General features: G+C 41.5%; 1 protein-coding gene and 1 long non-coding RNA gene across 3 annotated transcripts in view; one reads left to right on the top strand and one right to left on the bottom strand.

The window, feature by feature from the left end:
* Positions 1 to 11,865, bottom strand: part of HEATR1 (HEAT repeat containing 1) — a 34,814-nt gene extending 22,949 nt beyond the window's left edge. The window contains exons 1-14 of the mRNA XM_063151595.1: positions 11,825 to 11,865; positions 11,460 to 11,638; positions 9,579 to 9,795; positions 8,554 to 8,695; positions 7,909 to 8,010; positions 6,881 to 7,021; positions 6,091 to 6,302; positions 4,847 to 4,980; positions 4,035 to 4,143; positions 3,564 to 3,674; positions 3,060 to 3,177; positions 1,709 to 1,816; positions 1,205 to 1,300; positions 88 to 176 (exon numbers count right to left, since the gene is read on the bottom strand). Coding sequence (XP_063007665.1) covers positions 88 to 176; positions 1,205 to 1,300; positions 1,709 to 1,816; positions 3,060 to 3,177; positions 3,564 to 3,674; positions 4,035 to 4,143; positions 4,847 to 4,980; positions 6,091 to 6,302; positions 6,881 to 7,021; positions 7,909 to 8,010; positions 8,554 to 8,695; positions 9,579 to 9,795; positions 11,460 to 11,601 — 1,721 coding nt within the window. The 5' untranslated portion in view covers positions 11,602 to 11,638; positions 11,825 to 11,865. The remainder of the gene's footprint in view (positions 1 to 87; positions 177 to 1,204; positions 1,301 to 1,708; positions 1,817 to 3,059; positions 3,178 to 3,563; positions 3,675 to 4,034; positions 4,144 to 4,846; positions 4,981 to 6,090; positions 6,303 to 6,880; positions 7,022 to 7,908; positions 8,011 to 8,553; positions 8,696 to 9,578; positions 9,796 to 11,459; positions 11,639 to 11,824) is intronic.
* A 184-nt stretch (positions 11,866 to 12,049) lies between these two features.
* Positions 12,050 to 16,338, top strand: LOC134416737 (uncharacterized). 2 transcript variants are annotated; one of them, XR_010027354.1, is made up of 4 exons: positions 12,050 to 12,319; positions 13,651 to 13,806; positions 14,101 to 14,241; positions 16,258 to 16,338. It is a non-coding gene; the product is annotated as an uncharacterized LOC134416737 (long non-coding RNA). The 2 variants fall into 2 exon arrangements; XR_010027353.1 differs by lacking the exon at positions 16,258 to 16,338 and having other exon boundaries at positions 14,101 to 14,282.
* Positions 16,339 to 26,037: the final 9,699 nt, after the last annotated feature.

Here is a 26,037-nt window from a genome sequence, read left to right as displayed (position 1 = left end):
TTTAAAGTACTCTTTATAGTTTCTTTAAAAAAAAATGAATTTGTACAGAAAGAATGTAGACTGAAAAAAAAAAAAGCACAAACATACCACTTTCCATCCTTTGAAAGATCAGCTTTCTGGAAAATGTTCAAAAGACTTGATACTATTGCTTCTGGATTGACTTGTTCTCTGAAAATCTGAATGATAATCAAGAAAAATGAATGAAAATTCAACAATATACAAAACAGTTGACCACATCATAATGGAAAATGCATCTGCTATACCAAGTGGGAACAGAGATCAAATATGACTAACTGCATTCCTGCTGATGTTCATGAAATGAAAATACTATCAGGTGAAAAGAAGAAATAAGGCTGCCCAGTATGCCCTCTTGATAGCTAAAGTATGGAGAATTTATTGAATGTGGAAATGTTTGGTAAAATTGATAAATGACATGCAAACTATATTACAATTAAATAAGAATTGTTTTTACTTTACATTGTATCTGGATCACAAAAATGTAAGGCACATTAACAAAAGAAACTAAAGTTTAAAGGAGCCCTCACGTGCTTCTATTCCTATTTACTGGTGATCAAGAATGAATGAACACACAAGACCAATTCCACTACTACTAATAATATTCTCCACTACTACTAGCAGAAGCCATGAAGAGAGACTGTTACTCTAGCTGGAAACAATCAGTACAATGCATACCAGAGTCCTATCCAGTAAACCTGAGCTGGAGCTCAGGACTTTGCCACTATCAACTGACCAAATGACTCGCATATGGAAAAACTCAGCTGAGCACCTCTCACTGGAGCAAAGTCTTGTGACTGCACCACTTTCCATCCAAAAGACAGATAGTGTGGCTTGCCTTTTTATAGAAAAACATACAGAATAAGCAGGAAGCGTGCCTCAAAATAATAATCAAAGATTTAAGTATGCTTCAGTAGCTACATTCAAAAAAAAAAGAAAAACAAAATAGATAAATTCACTTTAACTGCCTATCCCTTGGTAAGGATCAGGGAGCAGAGATTTGGGGGGGGATTTGTGAGATGGCAAACAACACAAGCCTCCTGTATTTGTGCTGCTTCATCCTGTTAAAGGATAGAAGTCATGCAACAGGAACACAAGGACAAGAAAGGCAACTACACAGAATACATTCCAGACACACACACACTGGAGACCAGGTAAAATCTCGCATGCCAAAAAAACACACACTTACCTCCAAAGAACTGAGAGCAGCCATCACAACATCTCTGTTGTCATCCTTGAGCCGTCCAAAAATTGCTTCTTCTATGAAAGCCTGATCAAAACCTTCCTGAAAAAAATAAAGGAAACAGAGTCAAAAGGAAAATAAATCATTTGTCCGTCGAACACTTTACGGGCTTTTAATATCTGAATTCTAGTGTAAGAGAAGTGGTAATATCACCTAAATTAAACCTCACAGGCAGACTAACTTTCAATAACAAAAGAAAGAAAACTAGAAATATTAACTAACTTGGATTTTATGAGAATGTGAGCAGCTTAATCAACAAGAACTATATCCAGACTCCAGAACAGGGGGAAATGGTGACAGAAGCCTACTGAAAACACTATGAAAAGCAGTAAGGATGACGTAGGCACAGTCTCACATACCACTCCTCTTCAACTGCTAAGTTTGGCAAACAGCTTTTTGAAGACATTCCATGTTAAATCAGTTCTGTAAGTGAGAGGTTCAGACACAAACCTTTGAAGTTTCAATAGCATCTTTCAAATGCTGAAGAGCCAGGACCCGCACAGCAGGCTGAGGATGATTCAAACTAAGCAGAAGGGAGGTATCAGAGACTTCCAGAAACTGAAATACAGATTTCACAGTGACCCCGGTGCATGTTAAAAATATTTTAAATACACATAAGTATAATGGGAGACATTCTTACGGCAATTTCTTGTATCAGAAGAAAACCTGCATGATCAAGACCTAGAAAGTTAAACTACAGTATAATGATATTGTGTAACTGTTTTAAATTATTAAATTTCTTCACTGTTGCAGACAGTTTTTGGAAGATAGCTTGAAAAGTACAGTAAGCCACAGACGCCATTATGTCCTAGAAAAGCATTACGCTTATCTAAGGATTCTGAGAAAGCTCTAGTGACAATGTCAGTGTGACAGAGCACAGACAGAAACTGCTAAAAAGGCATCCCTGCCAGTCCAATTGCGTGCACTTATCTCAGGAACCTTAAAAGCTGGAAGAGAGTCATATGCCTTTGTTCTGCACGCCTTGTGTTTCTGTTAATCCACTTGTTACTCAGGCACAGAATCTGTGCCTCTGTTAAATCAGTACAAAAATACAGGAAGTGCTTCTTTCTGTAGTTTGTCATGTTTGCTTTCAGTCCTTCAATCATTGCAAACAACAGCCATAATACTAACCAGCTCTTCTAATAAATTCCTTGGCCAGATCTGTTGTAGCAATGGTTATTCTGTGTTAGGCTGAGTTTCAATTGCTCTTCAGAAATGGCACAGGAAGAACTCTGAGGTCACTCTGTTCTTCCCTGTTACCGACTGCAAACATTCATAAAATCAGTGCAAGGAAAAGGACCAAGCTATCTTCTCTCAACAGTGATTAAGTTGTTTCTCAGCTTTCCCAAAACAGACTCTGCCACTGACAACATCCTTGAGGCCTTGCTGGGCACCACTGTGTTGTCACTATTGACCCTACAGTGTATGTAGTGGCCATGTGTCTAAGGAAAAAAATTATTGGTAGCAATTGGAGCAGGTGGAAACGTATAAATTCTAACCAGGGAAAAAATCTCACTCTTAAGAGTCCTTATGAAAAGAAACTTAAAAGACCTGATAGCTTTTGTTTAACCACAATTTTGACCAAGCTCCCTCCCCCCAAATATTTAATGAAGTTAGGATCCTTTACTTTGGTATTGGGTTGGTTTTTTTTCTTGTTGTTGTTGTTGTTTTGTTTTTTCTTTTTTTTTTGAAGGAATGGTAGATAGTTTGTTCATAAGGAGTAATAGAGAGCAGAACTATATTAAAAATCAGCCTTCTGACAGTATAACCATTTAAGAGCTAGGATCATAATCCTACCTACCTTGTACTTGCCACAGCTTAATGAAAGAGAAATAAATTGATGAAAAAGGTTTTGGTCAGCCTCATTTGTGCAATCTTCCAGGTGCTTCTCCAATACAGAGTCTAAGGCTTTAGGATACCTGCCAAAAGGCAAAACCATCAATATATTCTGCAGAGGATTATAGAAAAACATGTATTTACAGGAGAAATACAGGGAAAACCAAGGAAACTGAAGGATTTGCAGACCACTAGGAGACATAATGAGCAGAGAAGGTCATGCCACAAAGTAAAGAGCTGTACAAAGCCAGTAGGTCTGTGTCCAGGTATTACAGTGATAACAAAATATGTAAGGACGATCAGTAAAACAAAATTTGGACAGAGATTAGGAGTCAGTTATTCCTTTTGTATCTATTTCAGCAAGACTACTTGTAGCAGTACAAGTACTTACTATACCAAATAATCCAAGATCATAGCTGATATCACCACTCTACAGACTGTGGGTCTGTCACAGAAAAATGGAACTTACTTTCTCTCGAGAAGTCTGATGAGAGGAAGGATCTTTTGATTGAGTGCAGCCATTTTGGTGGGATTAGATTCAACCTCTGTGCCACAGGAGATAAACTCTTCAAGAAACTTGCTAAAATTACAAACAAAAGGAAAAGCCACCATGTTTTGCACAGTATCTTTTCATTACTGTTATAAAGCACAGTGCTTAACAGATTAGGAATAATATACATTATTTACTGCAAGTACAGATTTGCTGCTGGCTTCAAGTTTCCCTCTGTCCCACAACTATTCCCACAAATGCTAAATTAATGACTCTTCTGGGTTACTGAATGTTTAAATTTCAAAATCCACATCTGGATTTAACTTATGAACTCATAAAAACATATAATATAATGTTGATATAATGCTAATGCCATTGTCAGGAATTATTTATTATTAAACCAGAAGTGACTGCACTACTGCATAGGAAAAAGAACTGAAGTCAACTCACGAAGCCAACAGGGAATCTAAATCCTTTTCCAGTGGTACACTCTCAAGAATAGCTTGAAGATGCTTGATATAAATGTCATTTTCTGTCTCCTCGGATTCTTCTTGCTCTTCTAAGAACAATCACAGAAGATGAACAATAGTTAGAGAACAGTCTCCTCATACTGATAAAGCAAACAGCTTCTGCAGTATCATCCTCTGCTGAACCAAGCACACAGCTTGAAGACCACAGTGCTCATCCAGCACTAACTCTCTGTGATCCATTAGCAATGCTTTATACCAATGTCATTAAAATGCCAAAGCCTGGATTGCTGCCAATAAACTCAAGGATGCTTTGGCATGTTCCACATCTGCTGCTAAGAGCTGTGCCAGCAACTCTCTAGAGCATTCCTTGGTGTGAATCTGGACCTTTTGAACAAAACAGCTTCCCCAGTCATGATTCAGCATTGCAAAGCCACAGTGCAAACAGACTCTCTAGCACAGACACAGGCTACAAGTGCATGCCAGCCAGCCTTGCTGCCCCAGACCTTTCCCAGGCACATTTAATCACTGAGTAAACACAGTTGTCCCTAATTAACCATATATGGAGTACATGCAATTTACCCAAGATTTCATAGTATTACAATACACCTCTAAGAAGAAAAAAAAAAAAGAAAGAAGGAAAAGAAAAAAAAGCAAACATACAAAAGCTCAATCAGGTCTTCACAGGTACTGGCACAGTTTCAATGGAAGAAGCAATTACACAGCTGTGACATCTACCACAGTTATCCATCCTAAGGCTGATCCAAGTTTTACAAAGAACCTGTGCTAACTTACCTGTATCACTTTTCATGATGGTGTGAACAAGGTGAGGCAACAGGTAGCGGAGGAGGGGAGAGATATCATAGCCTGCTGACAGGCCTTGCAAAAGTGGTACCAGTTCTGGGCTTTTGCACAGATAAATAAATGGCCTGCACAATTAAAAGGGAGAAATAAGAAAAGTCTGTATGCTGATCTGGGTTACAAACACTTTCAAAACTATGCAGATTTCACGAGGATTCAATTTTCAGCATCAGGTAACAGCCCCATTGTAAACAAACACTGAAAAAATTCAAAGGGCTCCACTTAATGCCAGATGTTTACTGGCAAATTTAATATCCAAGAAGAAAAGAGGGTACTGCCAGCCACGTTGAGCACAGCTGCTACAACGGCACAGTGAATCCACCTATGTTTTTTACAAAGCTGGTAGTAAAAGGAAAAATACTTGTATGAATTACAGAAGATATCCTCACACTGCAAGGAGCATATCTATCCCTCAGAAGCAGATAAATGGATGAGAAGTAATTGTGCAATGACAGATCTTCTGAGGAGAAGCCATTTCCCTTTTGGCTCACACAAAGCCTCACCTTGTCTCCTTTTACACCCACCTGGCTGGATGCTGCATAACACATCAACCCCACACCTGCTCTTTTGACAAACAATCCATGACAGTGTTTAAGCATCTGGCAAGTAATCACTCTACATATCCCTCAGAAGATTTTTCCTATTGGAATACTCCTCTCTGCCAGCAAGCAGATTCCTTGTAGCATGTGGGACTATGTTCAAATGCATGTTACCAGCAGAAGCCAACTGTGCCAGAGCAGGGCAGACAGATGGATGGGAATCCACCACACAAGCCTCCAGGAGAACACCTCACCTGAAGTGAGACCAATCAAGGGGTGGTAGAGAAACACTTATCCTTCAGGTGTTAAACTACACCAACTCAAAGCCCTTCCACTGAAGGGGCAGAACTTTGCACTTTCCACTTACTTGACAGGGTTCAGTTTTGCACACTGGCATCAGTCTCTTACTAAGAGAAGCACCAAGAGATGACCAGCTCACACCACTGACACTCCTCTGCTGCAGTGAGCATACAAATTTTCAAAGTAAGCCAAAGGAACTTGTAAGCCCTCTGAAATGTCAACTACAGAAACTTCTGACAGGGAGGTATCCCTTTAATGCTGAGGATATAAAAATTGCAAATTATCAAAGCACAGTTTGGAATTTTAGAAAGTGGGAAAATCGGATTCATGTAGACTTACTTTTTCCCAAGTTTATCTCCTTTCTGAGTTTGCAGAAGTAGGTTCAAGCAAGCCAGCCCATCCCTGATTAATGAGGGCATTTTAAATAGTGTCTTGCTTATCTGCACCATCAAGGAATGCACCAAGGAAGTCTCCACTGTCACTTTTACTGTCATCTGGCAGATTATCATGTATGTTGCAGCTCTGTAATCCTGTACAGAGGATTTCAAGCCCTAGAAAAAGAGACAAAGGCGAATTTTTAACACAGAATAACACAAAAGAGTACATTAACATAAAAATAATTTTTATTCTAACATCCACAGAATCCTACTATGCTCTTTTCCATGTGTTAATGTTTAAGGTATCTATAAAATCAACTTCCAAGAAGAAAAAGCTGTCGTGCAGGATCCACAGACAAAGAAGACACATTTATTAACTACTGCTTTGTTTGTTGACAAAGCAACAACCATGGACAAGAAAGGATATTAGAGCAGGCTATCTACCCTGACACAACTCCCTCATGGTTTAGTGTGATAAATTTCAAAGCAAAGACACTCTTCAATCTGTGTATCCATTTCTCACAGCTCCATTCCTCATGCAGAGTAGAAAACAGTTCTTAAAGTGCTCATCTGAGGTGTGAAAAAACATTATTTCCCATGGACCCTCACCTGCCTGAGGTTTCAAATCAGGCTGAGTGGTACAGTATGCACCACACAGGATGTCCCTCCTGGAGGTTATTTGTGTGAGGTTATGTGCATCTGCAGAACACAGTGCACTTCATCACACAGGAGGGAAACAGAGCTTCACCCACCTTTTGGACATAAGGAAGCAGCAGAGAGACCATAGTGTCTGTTATCTTCTCTGCAGCTCCAAGAGCTGACACAATGGTGGAAGCATAAAACACAAGGAGGACTCTCAGTTGAGCTGAGTTGCCGGGACACTCTGAAAAGACCTGGATCACAAAAAAAAACCAAAAAACAGTTGTTCAGACATAGGGCAAGTGGAAATGCACACATGGCTTCCCTCAAGCCACCAAAATCTTAGAACTCCAGCCTGCAAGCTCCAGCAGCTCCTGCTGGCACAATGAAGTCATCTCCTCTCATAGCAGCAACCCTCACCAGAGGTTACTGCTCCTCCTCACAGGCAGGGCAGATGGAAATGGGTGCCAGTGTGATTAATCAGAGTAAGGCAGCCAAAATCACCTGTGATCCTGGTGCACTGCTCAAGACTCAGAGCTGGACAGCCAAGAAGCTAAATGGTGTTATGTTTAACACCTCTTTCTACACCTGTGAATACTCTGTTACTGTGTCTGCTTTGCTTAGTTTGACAGCACATGCATCCCAGTTCTCTAAATAACTGTATCTGTGATACATCTTACCTTTCTGAGACTACAGAACTAGCTCTCTATTTGACATTAACTGAAAAAACAAAATAAAACTGCCCACCTTCTAACATTCTCAATTTCAAATTCTCATTAATATTTGAAGATGTGTATTTAAAAGACCTATGAAAACCCCCAGAAGAGACATGGAAATTCAGAACACAGTTAAAGATTCATGGCAGGAATGAGTTTATGGAAGAAATTAAGACAATGAAGTACCCTGAGGCAACACAGTAAATAATACAGTATGGCCAAATTGTTTTGTCATGGCTCATTGGTTCTCAGTCACATCCCTATAAGAACTTCTGACAGACTGTCATCTTCACAAATTATAATAAAAGAAATCCTCATACTGTTTACTGATGAATGAGTTCAAAATACTAAGAAATAGCACATTACTATAAAAACACAGGGAAAACAAAGTGACAACAAACAATGCTCTAGAATAAATGAACAACCTTCACAGATCTTGCCACCAGCCTGCAGATGAAATCCATGAAATCCAGGTCTTTGTAGCAGTGTGTAATGACAGTACCCCTTGCCAGAGGGACTCCAGGTTTCTTTATACAGTGGAAAAAAAAAAGTAAAGTTAGAACATTCAGAGTAAAGTGAAGCACAAAAAGTAAAAATTACTATAATCTCCAAATTAATCCTACTGATCAGTTAACACCATTGAAACTGAAATAAGTAATGGATTGCCACACACTGTTAGAATGTTTTGTGTCTACATTAAGACAGATGATGAAGAGAATAACATTTAACCTACATGGAAATAAACCTAAATCTAAGCAATTTATGTATCTTCCTAGCAGTAGCAAATACTCACACCTTAAAAGCCTGCTTTAACTTAGGCAAAAAAAAAAGAGAAATTACAGTCAAAGCTTTTTAATATCAACTTCATCTTTAAAGAAAGATAGCAGAAACAACATGTGGGCATCCAGGCTCCATTCCTGTAATTAAACCTTTCAGTACAGTTCTACAACTAACCACATAAATTGGTGGACCATATTCATAAGCAGAGTAGAAGGGTCAAGATAAAATTAAATTAAAGATTATTAAAGTCCCTCAAGGTCCTTCTATCTTGCATCTGTTAACTACTTTACCCGTATTGGATCCATCCAATGCCACTTATGAGTTGGGCTTTTTATATCTAAGAGTTGAATAACTCTCACAAATACATTAGTCTCATGATATGGCAGAACACAACCAATCAAACTGTCTTGATTGTAGAGATGAATGTGAAATCTAAAGAAAAGAACATACATATGTAGTTTAAAAATATCTGGAAGCCAAAAAGGAAAAAAGACCCCTCCATGTTCTTCTCAGAATACCTTGTTACTTGCTTTTAAGCAAGACCTGACATGGTTTTCACACTGACTCAGATCTATGGTCCACCCACAGTCCAGAAACTCAAGGTAGCCTGTATGTGCTACAAGAAAGAAACAGTGCTAGCATACTTTTTCCCCTCACTATCAACAATTTTAGGTCCCTGTACAACTAAAAATTACCTTAATTTTTTCTGCACAGGCTTCAATAGTAAATCAGACGTTACAAAAATCTAATATGAATCTCTCAGTACAATACATGTATAGAAAAAATGTGATTCAGAGAAGTATGTTTCAGGAAAATCACACATTCTTTCATGATAAGAAGTGCTGCACTTTCTGCATTTGGATAGGTTAATTTACATAAATAAATATAACATCACAAAATACTTCATTGTTTTTTTCTTCACACCAAAACCTTGAAATAAGAATAGTGAGGGTTCATGGTTCAGTGTTAATATTGAAACTTGGCTATTTTACAAAGCCCACCTCTAAAAGCACAATATAGAAGTGCCTCTCTGTGTGCTCTGTAAGATGCTTAGGGCTGGGCAACTTTGGTGAAATTGCTTTTATAGAGAGTACCATGCCAGATCAAAATAATCACAGAAATTTATCAAAAGACAAAAATCTAATTAGCAAAGAAGAGCATCTGGCCCCATAAGGACTAAGTCTAAATGCAATTAACATTCTATCCTATTTTCAGAAAGCTGAAGTAAAATTATTCAAAATTTTTCTCACTGGGGAGAAATAAATCTTGCATTTCTAGCCTTATCTACTGACATGTAGGATATTCAATGGATTACCTCTGAATCAGCCATTCAAGGCACTTCTGGGCTGGCTTAAGCATGAAGTAGGGGGACAAGTGAATGAGGAACAATGAAATATTCTTATCCAGCTGCTGATTTACTGCTTTAGTCTGAACACTGCGTTCAAGGCCTTTGGCTGTGGAACTAAACAAACTGGACTGGAACTCTTCAAATGAAGGATCAATGCCCATCAGCTCTTCTAAGCCAGTGCACCCTGTGGGGGAAAAAAAATTTAAAAAATGGGAGGAAATTTTAACACAATAGTTTTTGTTCTCCAGTCCTACCCACTTACATCCAACTTTTTTGCTATACTGGTACATGTCATCCTTACCGAGCAAACCAAAGAGGCCTAAGACCAAAACCTTTGATATACTTGGAACTATTTCTCAACTGACAAAGAAAAACAACATTAGCAACTATCAGCAGAGAGCTCTTGCAGCAGTGAAGGCCAGCAGCATCCTGGGTTGTGCTGTCCCTGAGAGCATGGCCAGCAGGCTGAGGGAGGGCAGAACTGCCCCTTCCATTTGTGAGCTGCAGCTGGAGCCCTGTGTGCAGTTTTGAGATCATCAGTAGAAGAAAAACATTTCTGGATGTGAGTTCAGCAGAGGAATGCTGAGATGGTCTAGGGGCTGGAAAACAACATAAAAGGAAAAGGAGGAGCAGCTCAGCCTGGAGAAGAGACAGTCAAAAGGAAACCTTCTGCTGTCTGCAGCTACTTAACAGGATATGGTGTGGGTTATCAAGGAGATGGAGCCACTCCTCTCAGAGATGCACAGTGGAAGGATGGGAGGACAGCAAATGCAAGCTGGAACACAGGAAACACAAACCCAATGTATAGATTTTATCTTTTTCTAATGGTGGAATGATCAGATAGTGGATCGGAGGTGCAATATTGGATAAGAGACCATAAAAACTCCATCTTCAAACTCAGCCAAGCAGTTCTAGAGTAACTATTTAAGAAAGCAAAAAAAACACACTGTGCTGCATCAAAGATATGTTACTTAAAACGGAAACATGATACCAATCTGCCTGGTTTTAGAAAACAGCTTTCTTATTCAACAGTATCACATGCCTGGATAAAAATTTATATAAAAATGGAAAGGGATAGAGCATAAAGAATTTGAAGTGTGCCAACACGGCAAAGGCTACTGCCACTTCACATTATTTGTGACCATAACGTTAGCCAAGAGCAGAGCATCAGCATGTTTCCGTGAAACAAGAATTCATGTCAGAAGGCACATTGGGAGATTTCCAGTCCCAGGCTCTGCTCAAAGCAAGGTTAAAAGGGTCTCCAAAATTGGACTAGGTTGCTCAGGGCATTATTCTGTCAAAGTTTTCAAAAAAGTCACTTTTTATCTTTTCCCAACCACAATCTCCCCAGACAATCCTGTTAAATGCTTGACTGCTCTCACACTGAAAAAGCTTTTCCTTCTATCCAGTTTTAACTCCTATTTTTCCAACTTATTCCCACTGTCTCCTGTCCTCCAGCCATGCATGCCTGGTGCATCTTCTGGGAATATCCTCAAAGGCAATGGCAGGGTCCTATGAGACCCATCCAAAGCCTTCTCTTCTCCAGACTGACTGAGACCAGAGATATTCCTCTCATCAACTTTCCCTTATTGGGCAAATTCTCCAGTCCTTGAGCATCTTGGTGATCCCTGACTCTTCCCCATGACCTTACCCTCAATTGCCCAGAAACGTGCTCGTAGAGGAACTGGTTTTTCCAAGGACTGGAGTGATGCTGGCCAGCCAGTAGCTTCTTCAACTATTCTTTTGGCCTTTTTTGAATATGAGAGGGTTTGCTTCTCATATTCATCTTCCTCCCTCTGTTTTTTGGAGTGTTTTTAAAGCCAGCGCCATCTAAGCAGCCAAACTCACCGATGGCAAAGAACGTGTCCCTGTCAATAGTCGCGGCTTCCTTGCAGGTGAAGAGCAGCGATGCCACCTCGCTGCGCTCCAGGAGGCTGGGATCGGTCTGGGGAAGCGCCAGCCGCTTCAGCTGCTCCGCCAGGGACGTCATGGCTCCGAGTTTCGGGGAAAGGAACCTCCGGAGAAAACTGAAGGGAGAAAACCACAGCAGGCCCGCCGATGGAGCAGCCGCATGCAACCAGCCGCCTCTCCCGGCCCCGCTGCCGCTCGGGCGCGCACGTGTGGCGCGGGGAGGAAGGGGGCAGAGCCCGGCGGTGACACGCGTCCCTGTCCCTGTGCCTGTCCCGATCCCGGCCCCGGTCCCCGGCACCGACCTGGCTCCCGCCGCTCCCGCCGGGCCCACGTGGGCTGCGTGCGCCGCTCACCCGGAAGCGGCTGCTCCCGAGGCTCGGGAAGTTCCCGCCCCGGCGGCGAGGGACGGGCCCGGCCCGGCCTCGGCTGTGCCCCGCCCCTGGCCCCGGCAGCGCCCGGCGAGCGGCCCGCCCGGAAAGGGGCCGGAGCCGCCGGGCGAGAGCTGCGGGACGCGAGGCAGCCCCGTGTCCTGTGGGCCGTGGCACCCTGGCCTGTGTCAGGAATAGTGCGGCCAGAAGGAGTTGGGAAAGGATCAGATCCTGTGTCCAGTTCTGTGCCCTGCAGTGCAAAAAGGACATGGAGGCTCTGGAGCGAATCCAGAGAATACCTACAGAGCTGGTGAAGGGTCTTGGTGCACAAGTCCTGTGAGGAGCACTGAGGGAGCTGGAGGTGCTTAGCCTGGAGAAAAGGAGGCTCAGGGGGACGTTGTCGTGGACGTTGTCCTAGACGGTATCCAGGTGGGAGTTGGCCTCTGCTCCAAGAAACAAGTGACAGGACTAGAGGAAATGGCTTCGAGTTGTGCTGTTTTGGATTGGATATTTAGAAACATTTTTTCACCATGAGGGTGGTCAGGCATTGGAACTGAAGGGAAGTGATGGCAGTTAGAAGACACACAGATGTGGGATTTAGGGACATGGTTTAGTGGTGGGTTTGGCAGTGCTGGGATAGTGATTGGACACAATGATCTTAGAGGTCTTTTCCAACCCCAGTGATTCTATGCTGAGTGTGTGCCACCTGCGGGAGTGGCCATGCCGGCGTGTGGCTGGTGTCCGTGAGGAAAGCAGCTGTTGTGGCCATGGAGGATGGTGTCACCCTTCCAGGCAGGTGCCTCGCAGGGCAGTGTCCCATGCAGGGATCTCCCAGGTGTGGGGCAGGCCCAGCCTGCCTGGCAGCAGCCAGTCCAGGCACCAGCCAGGGAGGGAAGGCAGCAGCAATGGAGAGATGCAGACACCTCAGTGTGCCAGGGCTGCTGCTGGCTTTGTGCTGAGCCCAGCGAGGCAACAGCCTGGGCTGGGAGTGGGGATCCATCAAACATCTCTTCACAGAGAAGAGATTGTGGTGTTACCTTTTATTTAAACGGTACGCTCTGTTTTATCCCTCGAAAATGTACGGTTTATTCCAAGCCTGTGATCCTCCCCTGCAGTATCATGTATCTGTAATCCCATTGGCCCAGGTTTTATTCCGCGCCCATTTTGAATCTCTCTGTTAAGCTGTGCAGGGGAGACCAGGCTCTCTCTTAGCCTTATTTCTCCCTCTCTCCTCCCTCAGAAACCATGCTGCTCCCCGGGGTGGGACTCCCCATAAACCCTCATCTCATTAGCGCCCTCAGAAGCCGTGTGGAGTCTCCTTGCCTGCCTGCTGCCGCCAGCGAACATAGAGCTTAGGGGGCCCCCAGGGACTCCCCGGGAACCAACAAACAAACCAACAGCAACAATAGGTGGAACAACTAGAGTTGTTCCACTTAAGGATTTTTCCATATCAGGAATGAATGAAAGTAGGGAAAGTGCAGGACTCCCATGAGCAGAAGGTACTGAAAGCTGCAGTGATGTGTGCGGGCTACATCCTAGCTGCAGAACCAGAGAATGATGTAGACTGAAAGAGTCCTCTGATTCAGCCCCAGAGCAGGGCCAGCTTAGAGCATTTTGCTCGTGGTTTTTCCCAGTTGGGTTTAGAATATCTCCAAGGGTGGAAATCTCATGGCTTGGATGAGTCTCTCATCCAAGATTTGGTTAACCTCAGATTAAAAATAAATTTCTGATGTTAAAACCTGTGATCTGTCTCCCATCAGTGTGCATTTGAGTTTGCATGGTTCTGCACTTGGAAGTCAGCGCACAAGGCCATAAAGGGAAGGTGGCTTGTGACAAACTAAGAAAAGTCTGGCAAAAAAATCAGAAATAAAATTTATCCCAACTGATGTCAGCAGATGGACAAAATGTTGCCAAAGGTAACAACTCCAGCACTAGTTCTGTAAAACTCTTTCCACATATTGCTGAAAAGCTTCATGGCTATGACAGAAATAACAGATTTGTTTGTAAGACTGCTGTATCATTTCACAATCATTTAACATGCAGTAGAAATATGAAATGCTGATAAAAGTCTGGGATTTTTTAAAATAAATCTCTGCAGAGATTTATTTAAATGCCTAATTTTATCCATTGTGAGTGTCCCCTGATTTCAACATTTTGTTATTCCTCTCTGATTTTTTTTTTTTTTTTTTGCTTGGGTTAAACCATTGTAGGTGTGGCAGCAGAGGGAGGAAATGCAGCTGGATGTCCAACTCTGTGCCTGATGATATTTGCCAGTTAGTGTGTGTTAACTCTGTGTCACGTTCCTTCTGACATGGTGTGATCTGGAGGTAATCACAGCAATTGCTGAGCTGGTAAGAGCTGCTACCACTGCAGTTATAACAGTGTCAAAGTGTTTGGGGGATATAACTAATTTAACAGGAATTGATATTATTTTTCTGATGGTTCTAACACTTGAGATTCTGATCACCTAGCAAAGAAGCTGGCTGGGAGTGGTGCAAACCAAAAGGCCAGGTTTATTGCACTTGTTCACATTCCCTGTGGCTTCTGTGTATCCTTTTCTTTCCTGAAACTTTCACATGACCTTACTTTTAGCATAACTTAAAACCTCCAGAAATATGTATATTTCCATGCCTAAAAATACCAAACATATTGCAAGGGGCAGAAAGTTGGTTCTAAAACAAGAAAACTAGTCTTGTTTGTTTTGTGTTCAGCAACAGGGTTCATTATTTAAATGCTCTAGCCAGAAAGATAAACTGGAAGTTGTAAAAGCTGGAAAGTGTTCAGGTTCTGTTTTTTCCCCATGGAGAGCTGCAAGACAAAAGTTTTATACCTTTGTGCTTTCTGTTCCATCCTTGTTTGGTTGCAGAGTAAAGTTGGGATTTCCCTTGGAAGTTAATTGGAGGAACAGAGACACCTTGTGCAGAGGGAAAATTATTTGTTCTTAATTTGATTATAAACAAGTGTTTTGTGGAAAAATATTAGCTCATGAAAGTCTATTAGGAAATATGCTTAGTTGGCATTGTAATTATTCAGTGTTGAAGCTGAGCCTCACTGAGATTTGCACCATGCTGGACTCTAAAGAGGTTCTTTTTGAACTGAAATCCAAACCTATTTCAAGTAGTCCCTTTATTTTCTCATGGCATAGACGTCTGTGCAGGTGAAATTCTGATAGCCACACTGCAGCTGAGATCACCTCTGCTGATGGCTGCTATTAAACTGCAGACACACGGTTTGTGGTGCTTGGGAGTGGGGCTGTGGCTGAGCCTCATCCCCAGTGGGCCCCAGCTGTGAGCAGCAGGTGAGCAGCACTGAAGGCAATGAGAGCTGGAGTGCCCAGGGGCACTGACCAACCACCAAAGGGAACAGAGGCACACAGGTGCAGTGCATCAACGTGAGGGTATAAAAGGTTGGGCTAAAGAACAGGAAAATCAGATGCTTGCAGCCTTCTGCAGTGTTGTGATGGTGCTCTGTATGGGCAGCTCTTTGAAGCTTTCTGATGTGGTAAGGCTGGGCTTACTGCTCTGCTTGGGCAAAAGCATAAAGCCTTCTGAAATTGTGTGGGGATACTCTGTGTATTGTAGCATCTCCATCTCATCATCTCAACTGTGATGTTAAATTGCATTTGAAAGAATTTATTGCCTGTTAAAATTCTTAGGGTCTTAGATTATAAATTGTCATATACTAATTTTAATTGGGAAAAAGGTGATCTGTTTCAAGCATTTTCTGTATGTTATTCACTTGTCAGCATTGGTATGTTTGAGAAGGTTTGATTGAGAAAGGTAAGTACTATGAAACTCTAAGCATTCTTTGATTTTGTAAAAGTACCACCACTAAGTTTGTGGTACTTTTGGAGAAAATATAATGGATGTCTTTTTATAGATAAAGGTCTAGTCTTTATATTCCTTTTTTTCCCAACTCACCCCATCAGCTGTGCATTGAGCAGAGCTTCATCTACCTTGGTAAGTAATGCAGCCCAGCAGGAAGAGATCTGTAGAACGAAGTGGTGCTGAAGAACATTCATCACACTATATTCATTTCAGAGGTTTTATGCAGATCTGATCAAACCCCTGTGAATTGCACTCCTGGAATGCATCTTTCTGGTCTGGCTTCATTTGTAAGCAAGAGGTGGAGGAATTTCATGTAGAGAAGAAAAAAGATTCTCTTCCGATTTAAAAAAAGGGACTGCTCAGTAGTGTTCAATTGTAATATGTTAGAATGAATGTGAAGGAATTGAGTGCTACCTATGCAATTTACTTTTTACATACCACATTACAGTGCTTGTATTAAATACTCTTAAGCATTCTCAAATTATTAATTTACTAATATGCTACTTCTTTTTTCCTTCCTGCACCTCCTTCTGTAACTAGTGAGCCACCATGATAAATGATTCTGAAGGAGAGAGATGAAAGCCACCTTCCCTGTGCTTCCCATCACTTGCTAATAATCTTGGTATGTTCCCTGGCATTTGTCTATGCTGTTTCTAATTTTGGTATTTAAAATACAATCTGACTGCAGCATAATTAAGTAATATTAAAACCTTTCTAGGATATGCAAAGATTGTCACTGTTTCGGAGTATATGAAGTTCTTTAATGTTTTAAGCAAAAATAAGTTAACAAATCTGTGTATTCAATGTGGGTTTGTGGCTGCTAACTGAACTGTAAACCAATCTGTGTTTCAGAGTAGTGGCTTGAACACCTTGTTCACTCAAGGTAATCTCATTGTCAAGGAATATACTGTGTTTCACTGTTGGTTTTAGGAGACGTGCTGAAGTTTTGTAGTTTGGGAGACTGCTACTCTGAGCTAATCCATGTCCTTTGTTCTTAATTGATGTACATATCTGCTTCCTATTAGGACATTATCAGTTATAAGAGTATACCTGTGGTCTCTGAATTTATAGAGTTTATCAGGAAGAACAGTGCTGCATTAATCTATTTTTCTCTATTTTCAGTTCTTTCTGTATACCCTATGACAATGCAGCAGTCACCCTTCACTGGTGGGCATTGTGAAATGATAAAGCAGTTCCTTTCTGCAGGGCACATGTTGATAAGGCCTTGAGGCCATCGTTCCCTTGCCCAAGCTTTTGCTAAAGGAGAAGAGATGGGAGCTGTTTTGTCCTATAGCAATGCACAGGTCTAAAATGAGGGAGTTAAGATTTCTTTTCCCTGTCTTTCTCCCATAAGGGCTTGATCTTTTTACGCTTGCATCAGTGAAACTCAGGAGTAATTCTGAGGTCTGTGAAGCTGTATGAGTGCACAGCTGGGGTACCTGGAGGCAGATAAAATCAAGCATAATTCATAGACTCACTGAATGGTTTGAGTTGGAAGGGACCTTACAGATCATCTAGTTTCAATGTCCCCATCATGGGCAGGGACACTAAAACAGATTGCTCAGAGCTGCATCCACCCTGGGCCTTTAACACTGTGAGGGTTGAGGTGTTTACCACTTCTGTGGGGAACGTGTTCCAGTGCCTTGCCACCCTCACATTAAAGAATTTCTTCCCAACATCTAATATAAAGCTACCTTCTTTCAGTTTGTAGCCATTCCTTGTGTCCTGTCACTACAGCTCTTGATGAGGAGCCCCTCTCCTGCTTCCCTGTATAGTCCCTCAGATAGTGGAAAGTTACTGTTACACCTTCACACAACCTTCTCTCCTCTAGGGTGAACAGCCCCAACTCTCTGACTGCGTTCACAGAATGGGTGCTTCAATCCTATTAATCCTATTATCAACTTTATGGCCCCCTCTGGGCTTTGTGGTCCCAGCAGTTCCATATTCTTATGTTGGGAGCACCAGAGCTGGATGCAGCACTCCAGGTAGGAGTCTCACAAGTGCAGACTGGAAGGGCAGAATCCCTGTCCTTGCCATGCTGCTTTGGATGCAGCCTGGGATTCATTTGACTTATTGGACTGTGAGCACACATTGCTTGGTTGTATTGAGTTTTTTGTCAACTGTCACCACTCAGTGGTGGTTGAGGTTACAGAGAGTTGCAATTCTCACTGCTGGATCAGGCTGAAGGGACAATAATTCTTGAGTTGAGCTGAAGGGCTGCAAGAAGTTTCCTTGCTAGGCAATGCATCCAGCACATCATTGACTTACTGACCACTGTGGGAGGCAGTGTCATGTTTTCCTGGATTTCCTTGAAAATCTACTGTTGCTTCCCCCAGCCATAAATTCTCGTGTTTAGCTGCATTCCAGATCTAATAATAAATAGAAACTCTTTGGATGGAATGGTGGAATCTGTTTTGGGGATTTTACTGTATTAAAGTCTTTCTGATATGGTAATACAGACTAAAGGCTTCTGAATCAAAATTGCTGTAAAGGAAGCTTTTAAATATATCTTCTACATAAGGAGAAATTAAACCCAAAATAAGCAAACTAGCTTCAGCTAGACAGATGCAGAGAAAGCATTGTCTTGAAAAGAGTATGTAATAGTAATTTTTGTAAATCCATTTGAGGTAGTCTAGTTTATCCTAAGAGCATCAGGGAGAGTAAGGAAGACAAATGGAGAAGGTAAAGAATGGAAGAAAAGAAACTGTTCTTTCAGTGCAGAGCTGCTTGATGAATTCTGACTTTTTTGTTTGTGTAAAAAGTCAGCTAGAAAGTTGGATTGCAGAGACTGCATAATAGTTGCAATGAAAAGTAGGAGAATGTCTCTCATGATTGCTGTGAATGTATAGTCCTTTGTCATGCTCTGATGTTTCTTAGCCTGGGGAGTACAATACTGGGTGTATAAATTAACTGTTATTATGAAAAGGTGCCTTTGCCAGACAATCTGCTGAGAGAGTAGGTGTTATAGATCTGCTGTGTGCTAGTTGTGAGTCACATTGTGTAATGCATTGGGAGAACTTGGAAATTGGAGTGTAGCAATGTGGCCATTGGGGACCAGGGTGTAATGAACAATAAGGACAGTAGTGTGTTCTAGACATGTCTCATTGTTCATAGCAGGGCTGTACACAGGAGGAGAGACAATAAACTGAAGGATGGGAAGGAGGAAGGAGTGATCAACAGGGGACATGCTTAACACACTTTTCTTACTGCAGTGTATATCTTGCTATCACCTCCTTCAGTTGCCTGTTAATCAAGCAACTGACAGGTGTTGGAACAGCAGCAGATCTCACTCACCCATTCCTGACCTGTAGTTGTTCAAACCTCTATTTGCTTGTCAGCCAGCCACTCTGTGTCTTTTTAAAAATGTTAAGATGAATCACAGCTCTTTCCCTGAAGAAGAAATAGTGTTGTTCCTATCTGGATGCACTAAATACAGATTCCAGCCTTTTTTCCAGGCTGGCCACTGAGGTCTGTTGTTTTCATTTCTTCATTTGTCTCAGCCACTGCCAGTCCATGGGCCTTTTCTGCAACTGGTGATTACATGATTTAAACTACAGTGAGCTCACAACTTTATATGACAGTTCCAGAAAACAGGTATGGTCTGCGTTCAGTAGCACAGAAAAGGGTATTTATTTGCTGTTCAATTATATTCAGTTACATATTTGGTTTATTCACATTCTAAAGTTTAATTGTTTTACATATTTTTTTGTGTAGGAACGAGTTATATGTTCATGTAATACCTGGCACAGTGGCCCTGTAAACACTGCAAGAAACAGAACATTTTTAAATGTTTGTGTATGCATATATGCATACATATAGGAGAGATTTTAATACTTTTAAAATATAACAGTATTAATGAGTTAGAAAGTGCATTCTCATGATACTGAGTCACATAGAGTATCTTCAGTCACAAAAATCCCCCAATTTTTTCTGTGTTTCAGTGCCATTTGAAGGAATGTTTGGCTTTTGTATTTGCTTTCATTGTGGATTGGAAACTGTTCATGCTCTTATGTATTGTGGGGATTCTTGGAGGGGAAAACCCCTGTTTTTAGAGGAAATAGTGTGTTAGATGAGGGTATGCATCTGAGTTTTACTAATAAGCCTACATCTCCAGATTTACTAGTTACTAGAGGCATTATGGTTTCACATTTAAAATAGTGGCTCTGCTGTTTCTGTGCCTTGCATGAAGTAGTCCTGGCAATGTTCTAGATAACTGCTAACAGCTCTTACTGACAAGTGTATGTCAGTGGTTTCTCCTCTGTGTCTCTTACTCTCTGACACTCTGCCTGCACTGTCCATATTGGGGACTTAAGGGAGTTCCCTGCAGGGACACTACTTGAGAGACGACTTGGAGACCCTGTGACATCAGAGGCAATTCCTTGGATACACAGAGATGAGGGAACTATTTCTGCATAATGCTTGACAGGCACTTAGTGCAGGGCCAGGAAGGCAGCCTGGCCTTGAACATGTAGTGGAAGGGAGTCTGGAGCACTGAGCATTAGGTGCTTCTGGCACTGATGCTGATACATTTACTTTAAATAAGCCTGGTACTAAACCACTTCCTGCTGTGATACTCTCAAGTACTGCATGGGAGAGGTTGCACTACAGAATCTTTCTCACTTTACTTACAGTGTGATCCCTTTGGTCTGTATTACCTGCTGATTCTTAACAGTATGATGATGTATGTGACTCATTTTAATTTGCAGAGGGGCAACAAAACACTTTAAACAACTTATGACTAATTTAATGAAAAGTCTAGTCTGTGGCAATGTAACACATTTAATGACTCTTGTATGAACTGCAGCAGACACATCTGAGATGCAAAACATGATGTTATTTCTTGAGCAGAAGCTGTATGGGTTATGCAACTGCTGGGCTGCATTGGAACCCTTTAGTGCTTTTCTTGATGTTGTGTATGAATTGTCTTCCAATTCAGAACCCATTTAAAATTACTTAATTGCACTATGACTAATTACAAATAAAGTATAAATTATCTTGAAAAATCAAGATCACAATTTAATTCATGGTGGACTGTGCCAGAGTTAAGTTTTCCAAGCTGTTTTGTGTGTATCAGAATACAGACTTTATTTGCATAGTCACAAAATTTTTTCCCAGAAATTGTGCTTTAAGTGTACTGCATCAGCAGGGTTCAACACGGTTATTTTTCTTCTTTGTTCAGTGAATGTCTGTTGCACTCAGTTGGAGCATGTTCCCAAATATGTAATTTATGGTTTTCTGCTCTGGTCATCACAGTATTTGTACTTGTCTTCAAGTATTCCAAATTTATCTTGTATTTGATTTTCACACACTTCCTCATACTTCACAGTATTAGTATTATTCCTGGTCTATAGAAAGAAAACTGAGGCTCATGCTCCAAACTGTATATACTTCCATTTCCCTATACAGTGCATAGTTTTAGGTTAATGAATGCTGTTTGTATGGAATTTGTCTTTTCCCTTATGTTGTAGTGTGTTCATTAAGTTAGTTTAATTCCTCCCCCATTTTATGTATCTGCTCCCCCCCATTTTGTGTAAAATGTTTCTGCCCTCCTCAGTTTTCCCGCCACAGCCCTGCCAGTTCCATTGTCAATCTGTTAGGTTATATAATTCCTCCTCCCCTTTTTCCCTTGTATGTATGCTTTTCCTCCTCCCTGGGCCAAGTCAATCACCCCCCACTCCACCTAGTGTTCCAGAAGCTTCTCCTCTTTGGGGGTTGTGGTTGGCTGTGGTGCCGGGGCCCCTCCCATACCTGGTACCTATTGGGTTCTCTACTATGTCATTTGTGTTAAGCTCATCCCCTCTTCTCCCCCCATTGGTCTTCTGTAAACCCCTCCCGGATCCACTCCTTCCCTTTATAACCCCTAAGCACCCTTTGTTCCGGGTCGTTCGCTGATACATCGTGGGCTCTCCAGTGAATCTGTTTAGCCCCCAGCGAGTGTCCAGCTCCTTCCTTCTCGTCGTTTAGCAGCGATCCAGTCCGCAGCCAGCACAGCCCGAGGCCTTACGACGCTGAGGGGTGCTGGAAGGATGCAGCTGGGTGTCGGCCTTAACCTCAGCTAGCCGGACTCTGACCTTCTCTGCTTTAGAAGGCCAAATACACCTCGCTGCACCTTGTGTGCTTTACAGAATACAGTTACACACTGCACTTTTCCCCACTGAGTAAGCCTGATGGTTTGAACCTTTAGGCCCATCAGAATCCTAAATTTTCCTGGTATTTCCATCATGCATTGTATTAAACATTCTCTCCTGCCACTGCAAGTGCAGTGACTTTCCTGACTCCCACCACTGGTACTGTCACAGTAAAAAATCAGGCCCTACAAATTCAGAGCCTGAACAGCCTGATCTTCCACAGATCATCTGTGTGCCAGGGTTACCAGTGAAAGTGGTACAAGAGGAAACACTGAACCATGGGGAGCAAATGAAAAAGTGTCATGGTGTTCTAGAAGCACATTCATGACAAAATAATTTCCTGTAGAGAAGCCTCAAATATATTTGAGTCCATTCGTTTGAATTGCAAAATGAGCTTTCTGCAGAATGCTTTTATTGGGGAAGATGTGTTCACATTGTATCTACTGAAAAATTAATGTGGGAGCTCATATAAATACATGTGGAGCCTTGCAGCCTGTAGGGGTAATTTCACCTTTGTTGCTGACTCCGCCTCAAGTAACTGTTCATATGAACTTAAAAATTACCTAGAACAGCTTCTGGCTTAGAAAACCAACCCACACATGCTGCATTTAGTTCAGCTGTGAAATTCTGGAAGATTACGGCTATTCTGAATTTGACTACAGGATACAAAAGAGACTTAGACTGCCCTTTAGCCAATTTATTGTAAAAATGAACTAGTTTCAAAGTGAAGAAACATTTGCATGTTCTCCTGTCCTCCTTTGCTTGTGCTTAACTGAACTTAGGCAGGGAGAGAGGTTAGCTAGTTAAGAAACAGAGGACTTGTCAACATTCAGAGGGATTGAAAATGGAAAAGAGCCTTCACCAAGAGTAGGTTGTGGCTGGTAGATCTCAAGAGCAGGCCGATACTGGAAAGTGTGTAAAACTGATAATTATTTCTCCTGACATAAGACTATGTCTGAGGTTGGTGAGAGGGATCATAGCCAGAAAGAAACAATTGTCTTTAAAATCAGAATTGGAAAATTCAGGCCTTGCTGCTTTTACATCAGACATGGCATGAACATTGCTCATTTTCTCAGTGCTGGTTCTCAATGCAGCTGAGTGTCAGAGTAAGACTTTGTTGAACAGCATGGAAGGACAACAGTTCTGGAAAAGGAAAACTTGTGCTATCCATAAAGAACATAATTATCCCTGTTTGGCAGTAATTCAAGTTGTGCCTAATACTGCTGTAAACAAGGATGAATTTGCTGCTTTTATTAATCTCTATCTGTTTTGTGGAATGAATAATAAATAGTTAGTATTCCTTTTTGCAAACTGGCAATTTGTTCAACCAGGTTGCCTTCTTGACTGTGTAACTTGAGTATCATTGATGTTAGTGAGATTACACTGGTGTATCTGGAAAAAGAAATGAGGGCATTGAGACTGCAACTTGTCAAAGGTCAGTCAGTCAATGTGTACAAATGCTGAGTTTAGAACACAGCAGTGCCTGATGTCCTGTGCCCATAATCTCTACCTCATACCTCAGTGATTTAAAACCTGTGCCCCTCAGATCGTTGTTGTCTGGAAGCTAACTTAGTTGATGGTGTTTGTTTCTAGATAAATAAAGGCATATTGTCTTTGCACTCCTTGTCTCTCACACACACACCTCTCTCATTGTGACCAAAGCTATTGCTGAACAATGTGCTGCCATTTAGATGGCAGTCTCAGTGAAATCCTTTAAGGGTCACAGGCTGGCCTACAACGGGATTTTTTTAACTGGTTGTATTAATGAATTACAAATTGTGTCATCAGTTGCAGCTTTCTCATTGCCCTAGTCACACAGGGCTTCCTTAGTAGCTCTGTGTGGTAAAGCTAAGCCAGCATAAAATAGGAACACAGGCAGGATTCTGGGAACACATGATATGTGAAGGTTTCTTCAAAAGGTTTGTAACAGGCCATGCTATACCCCTAGTCCTGCCTCTTGCATTCTCGTCACTGAACCATTTTTAAAATCCTGGATCTGTCTCGCCATTTTTTCCACTCTTACGCCAGCCCTATTTGTGGTTTCCCCACCTGTTACTGTGTGTATTGCTCCACAGCCTCAGTGTGCCAAGACTGACTGCAGTGTGGTATATAAATTGCAATATACTTTCCCCAGTTTCTCCTTTTCCCACTTCTAATCTGTGCAAAGCATCTATCAAAGCTTCTGATTTTATTTAGTCCATGATCAAATCTGTCTTTGTGAGTTGCACCTACCCTGACAAGAACCATTAAATCAAAAAGACACTCTCGAAAGTCTAGTTTAAGGGATATGGGACTTCAGGTGTCGATACATTATGGATATAAATGTATCAGAATGGGAAGTCTGAGGGTTCTTCTCATTCATGGAAGGTCTGATCATGTGCAGTGCTGCCTGGCCCTGCCGTCGCTAGAGGGTTTGCCCAGCTATGTTACACCTTTCAGCACTCGCCTTGCAGTTTGTGATTGTTACTATGTATCACAGTACTGCCTAGTGGCTCTGGCAGGGACCAGATGTTGATTGATTCCTACTGCCCTGAGCCCTCTGAGAACCAGGGCCATCTGCTGTGCAGGATGCAGGGCTCTAAGCATGGCCCTACAAACAGTGGGAACACTGCCTCCAGGGTATAAGGGACCCTAAATCCCTGCCGTCCTAGAATAATGCTGGGGATGTTTGGGTGCAGGCCACACACAGTCAGGAGAGGCAAACAGAGAGGTGAAGGATGTGTGATGGGTAAAAAACACTATAATCATAATTGTTGTATAGATTCCTCAGGGCTTTTAGACAGACAAAGCCTCTGCTCCTGAGAATTCTTTCCTAGGTGGACATTAGGGGCCAAAGGAAGCATTGCTGATAGTTTCAGAGATGGCAGAATGCAGCACAATAAGTTCATTTCTCTCAATGAGAGTAATCTAACAAGCTAACACTCAGATTTTTGGAAAATTTTATCTGAATTGATTTGCTCAAGGTCACATAAGGACATCTTGAGCTGGCATGGTCACACCACGTCTCAGCCCCGTGATTTTCCTTCCGCACAAAGGGTTGGCAAAAGCTGGTGATGTCAGTGCAGTCAGCATTTTCTCCATACCCCTGAAGCCCAAGCTATGCTTTGGTAGTATTTGTTGGTCCCATAAATGTTTCTTGCTACACTTCATCCATGGCTGAATTCCAGGGACAGAGCAAGAGTCTCTATATATAGCTGATGAAACACTTTGGGGTCTTCTGACAATGACAGTTGTTACTATGAAGCCATTAGATGAATTTTTTCTGTTCTTTCTTAATTTTTATTTCCAAACCTGTCATTGGAAATAATATACTTTAAAAGAAGTAATTAGCTACTGTCTAGTTAATATCACCACGGATGACTAGCATGGAAATTTTTCAGAGTCAAAGTTTGTGCCTCTTGGTGCTAAATGTGGGAGGGCTAAATATGCTCAGTGCCCACAGTGCTTAGCTCAGACAAAATTGGGATTTTTGTTCCCAGATGTTCATTTCTGTTCTCTTCTCTCTTTCTGTTTTTCTTATATATCTGTTGCTTTCAGAAACATTAATTGAGTTTAAAGTTTATTCATAGTACCTTTACAAAATGAATTTAATTCCTTGGTTTTCTTACAATATAGTGTGTTTTTTATGTTAAAGAAGGCAGGTTATATTTATTGTGTTGCAAAAAAAACCAAACCCCAACACAACTCTAATAAATGATGAATACATTTTATAACACACCTTGCCTTTCTGCTTAGCTTTGTTAGGGAAATTGACGCATAATTTTTTAACAGAATCCAACATTTTGGCCCAATCTAAATCATAATTTTCTTAAATAATTCAGATTTTTGTTCATTAAGCTTCCAACTAGTGGATATTTGCTACAAGGAAAAATATATTTTATGTACAAGTGACAGTTATGACATGCCTTGAAAAGAAAAGGCTTTTTGATCCCTGTTTTAAGATTCTCTTAACAGTTTATACAGAAGAATAGTCACTGAATTTATTTTCTTTTACCTTTCATTGACTTCTTTCTTGAAAAGGCGTCCTCTGTTCTTTTTCACAGAGAAACAGGCTGTGACTGGGGCAAGACTCAGTGGCTGATTGAGCTCCCATAAGGTTCTTTATCTTCTTGTGGCCTTTCTGAGACAGTTTTTGCAGATACAAACTATTGTGTTCCTACACAGAAGTGTTACAGCTGAAAACTGATGGTGA

This window comes from Melospiza melodia, chromosome 3 (genome assembly GCF_035770615.1).
Source record: "Melospiza melodia melodia isolate bMelMel2 chromosome 3, bMelMel2.pri, whole genome shotgun sequence".
Lineage (NCBI taxonomy): Eukaryota > Metazoa > Chordata > Aves > Passeriformes > Passerellidae > Melospiza > Melospiza melodia.
Note: the sequence above shows the minus strand (reverse complement) of the source record. Positions and strands in the feature narration are given on the sequence as shown.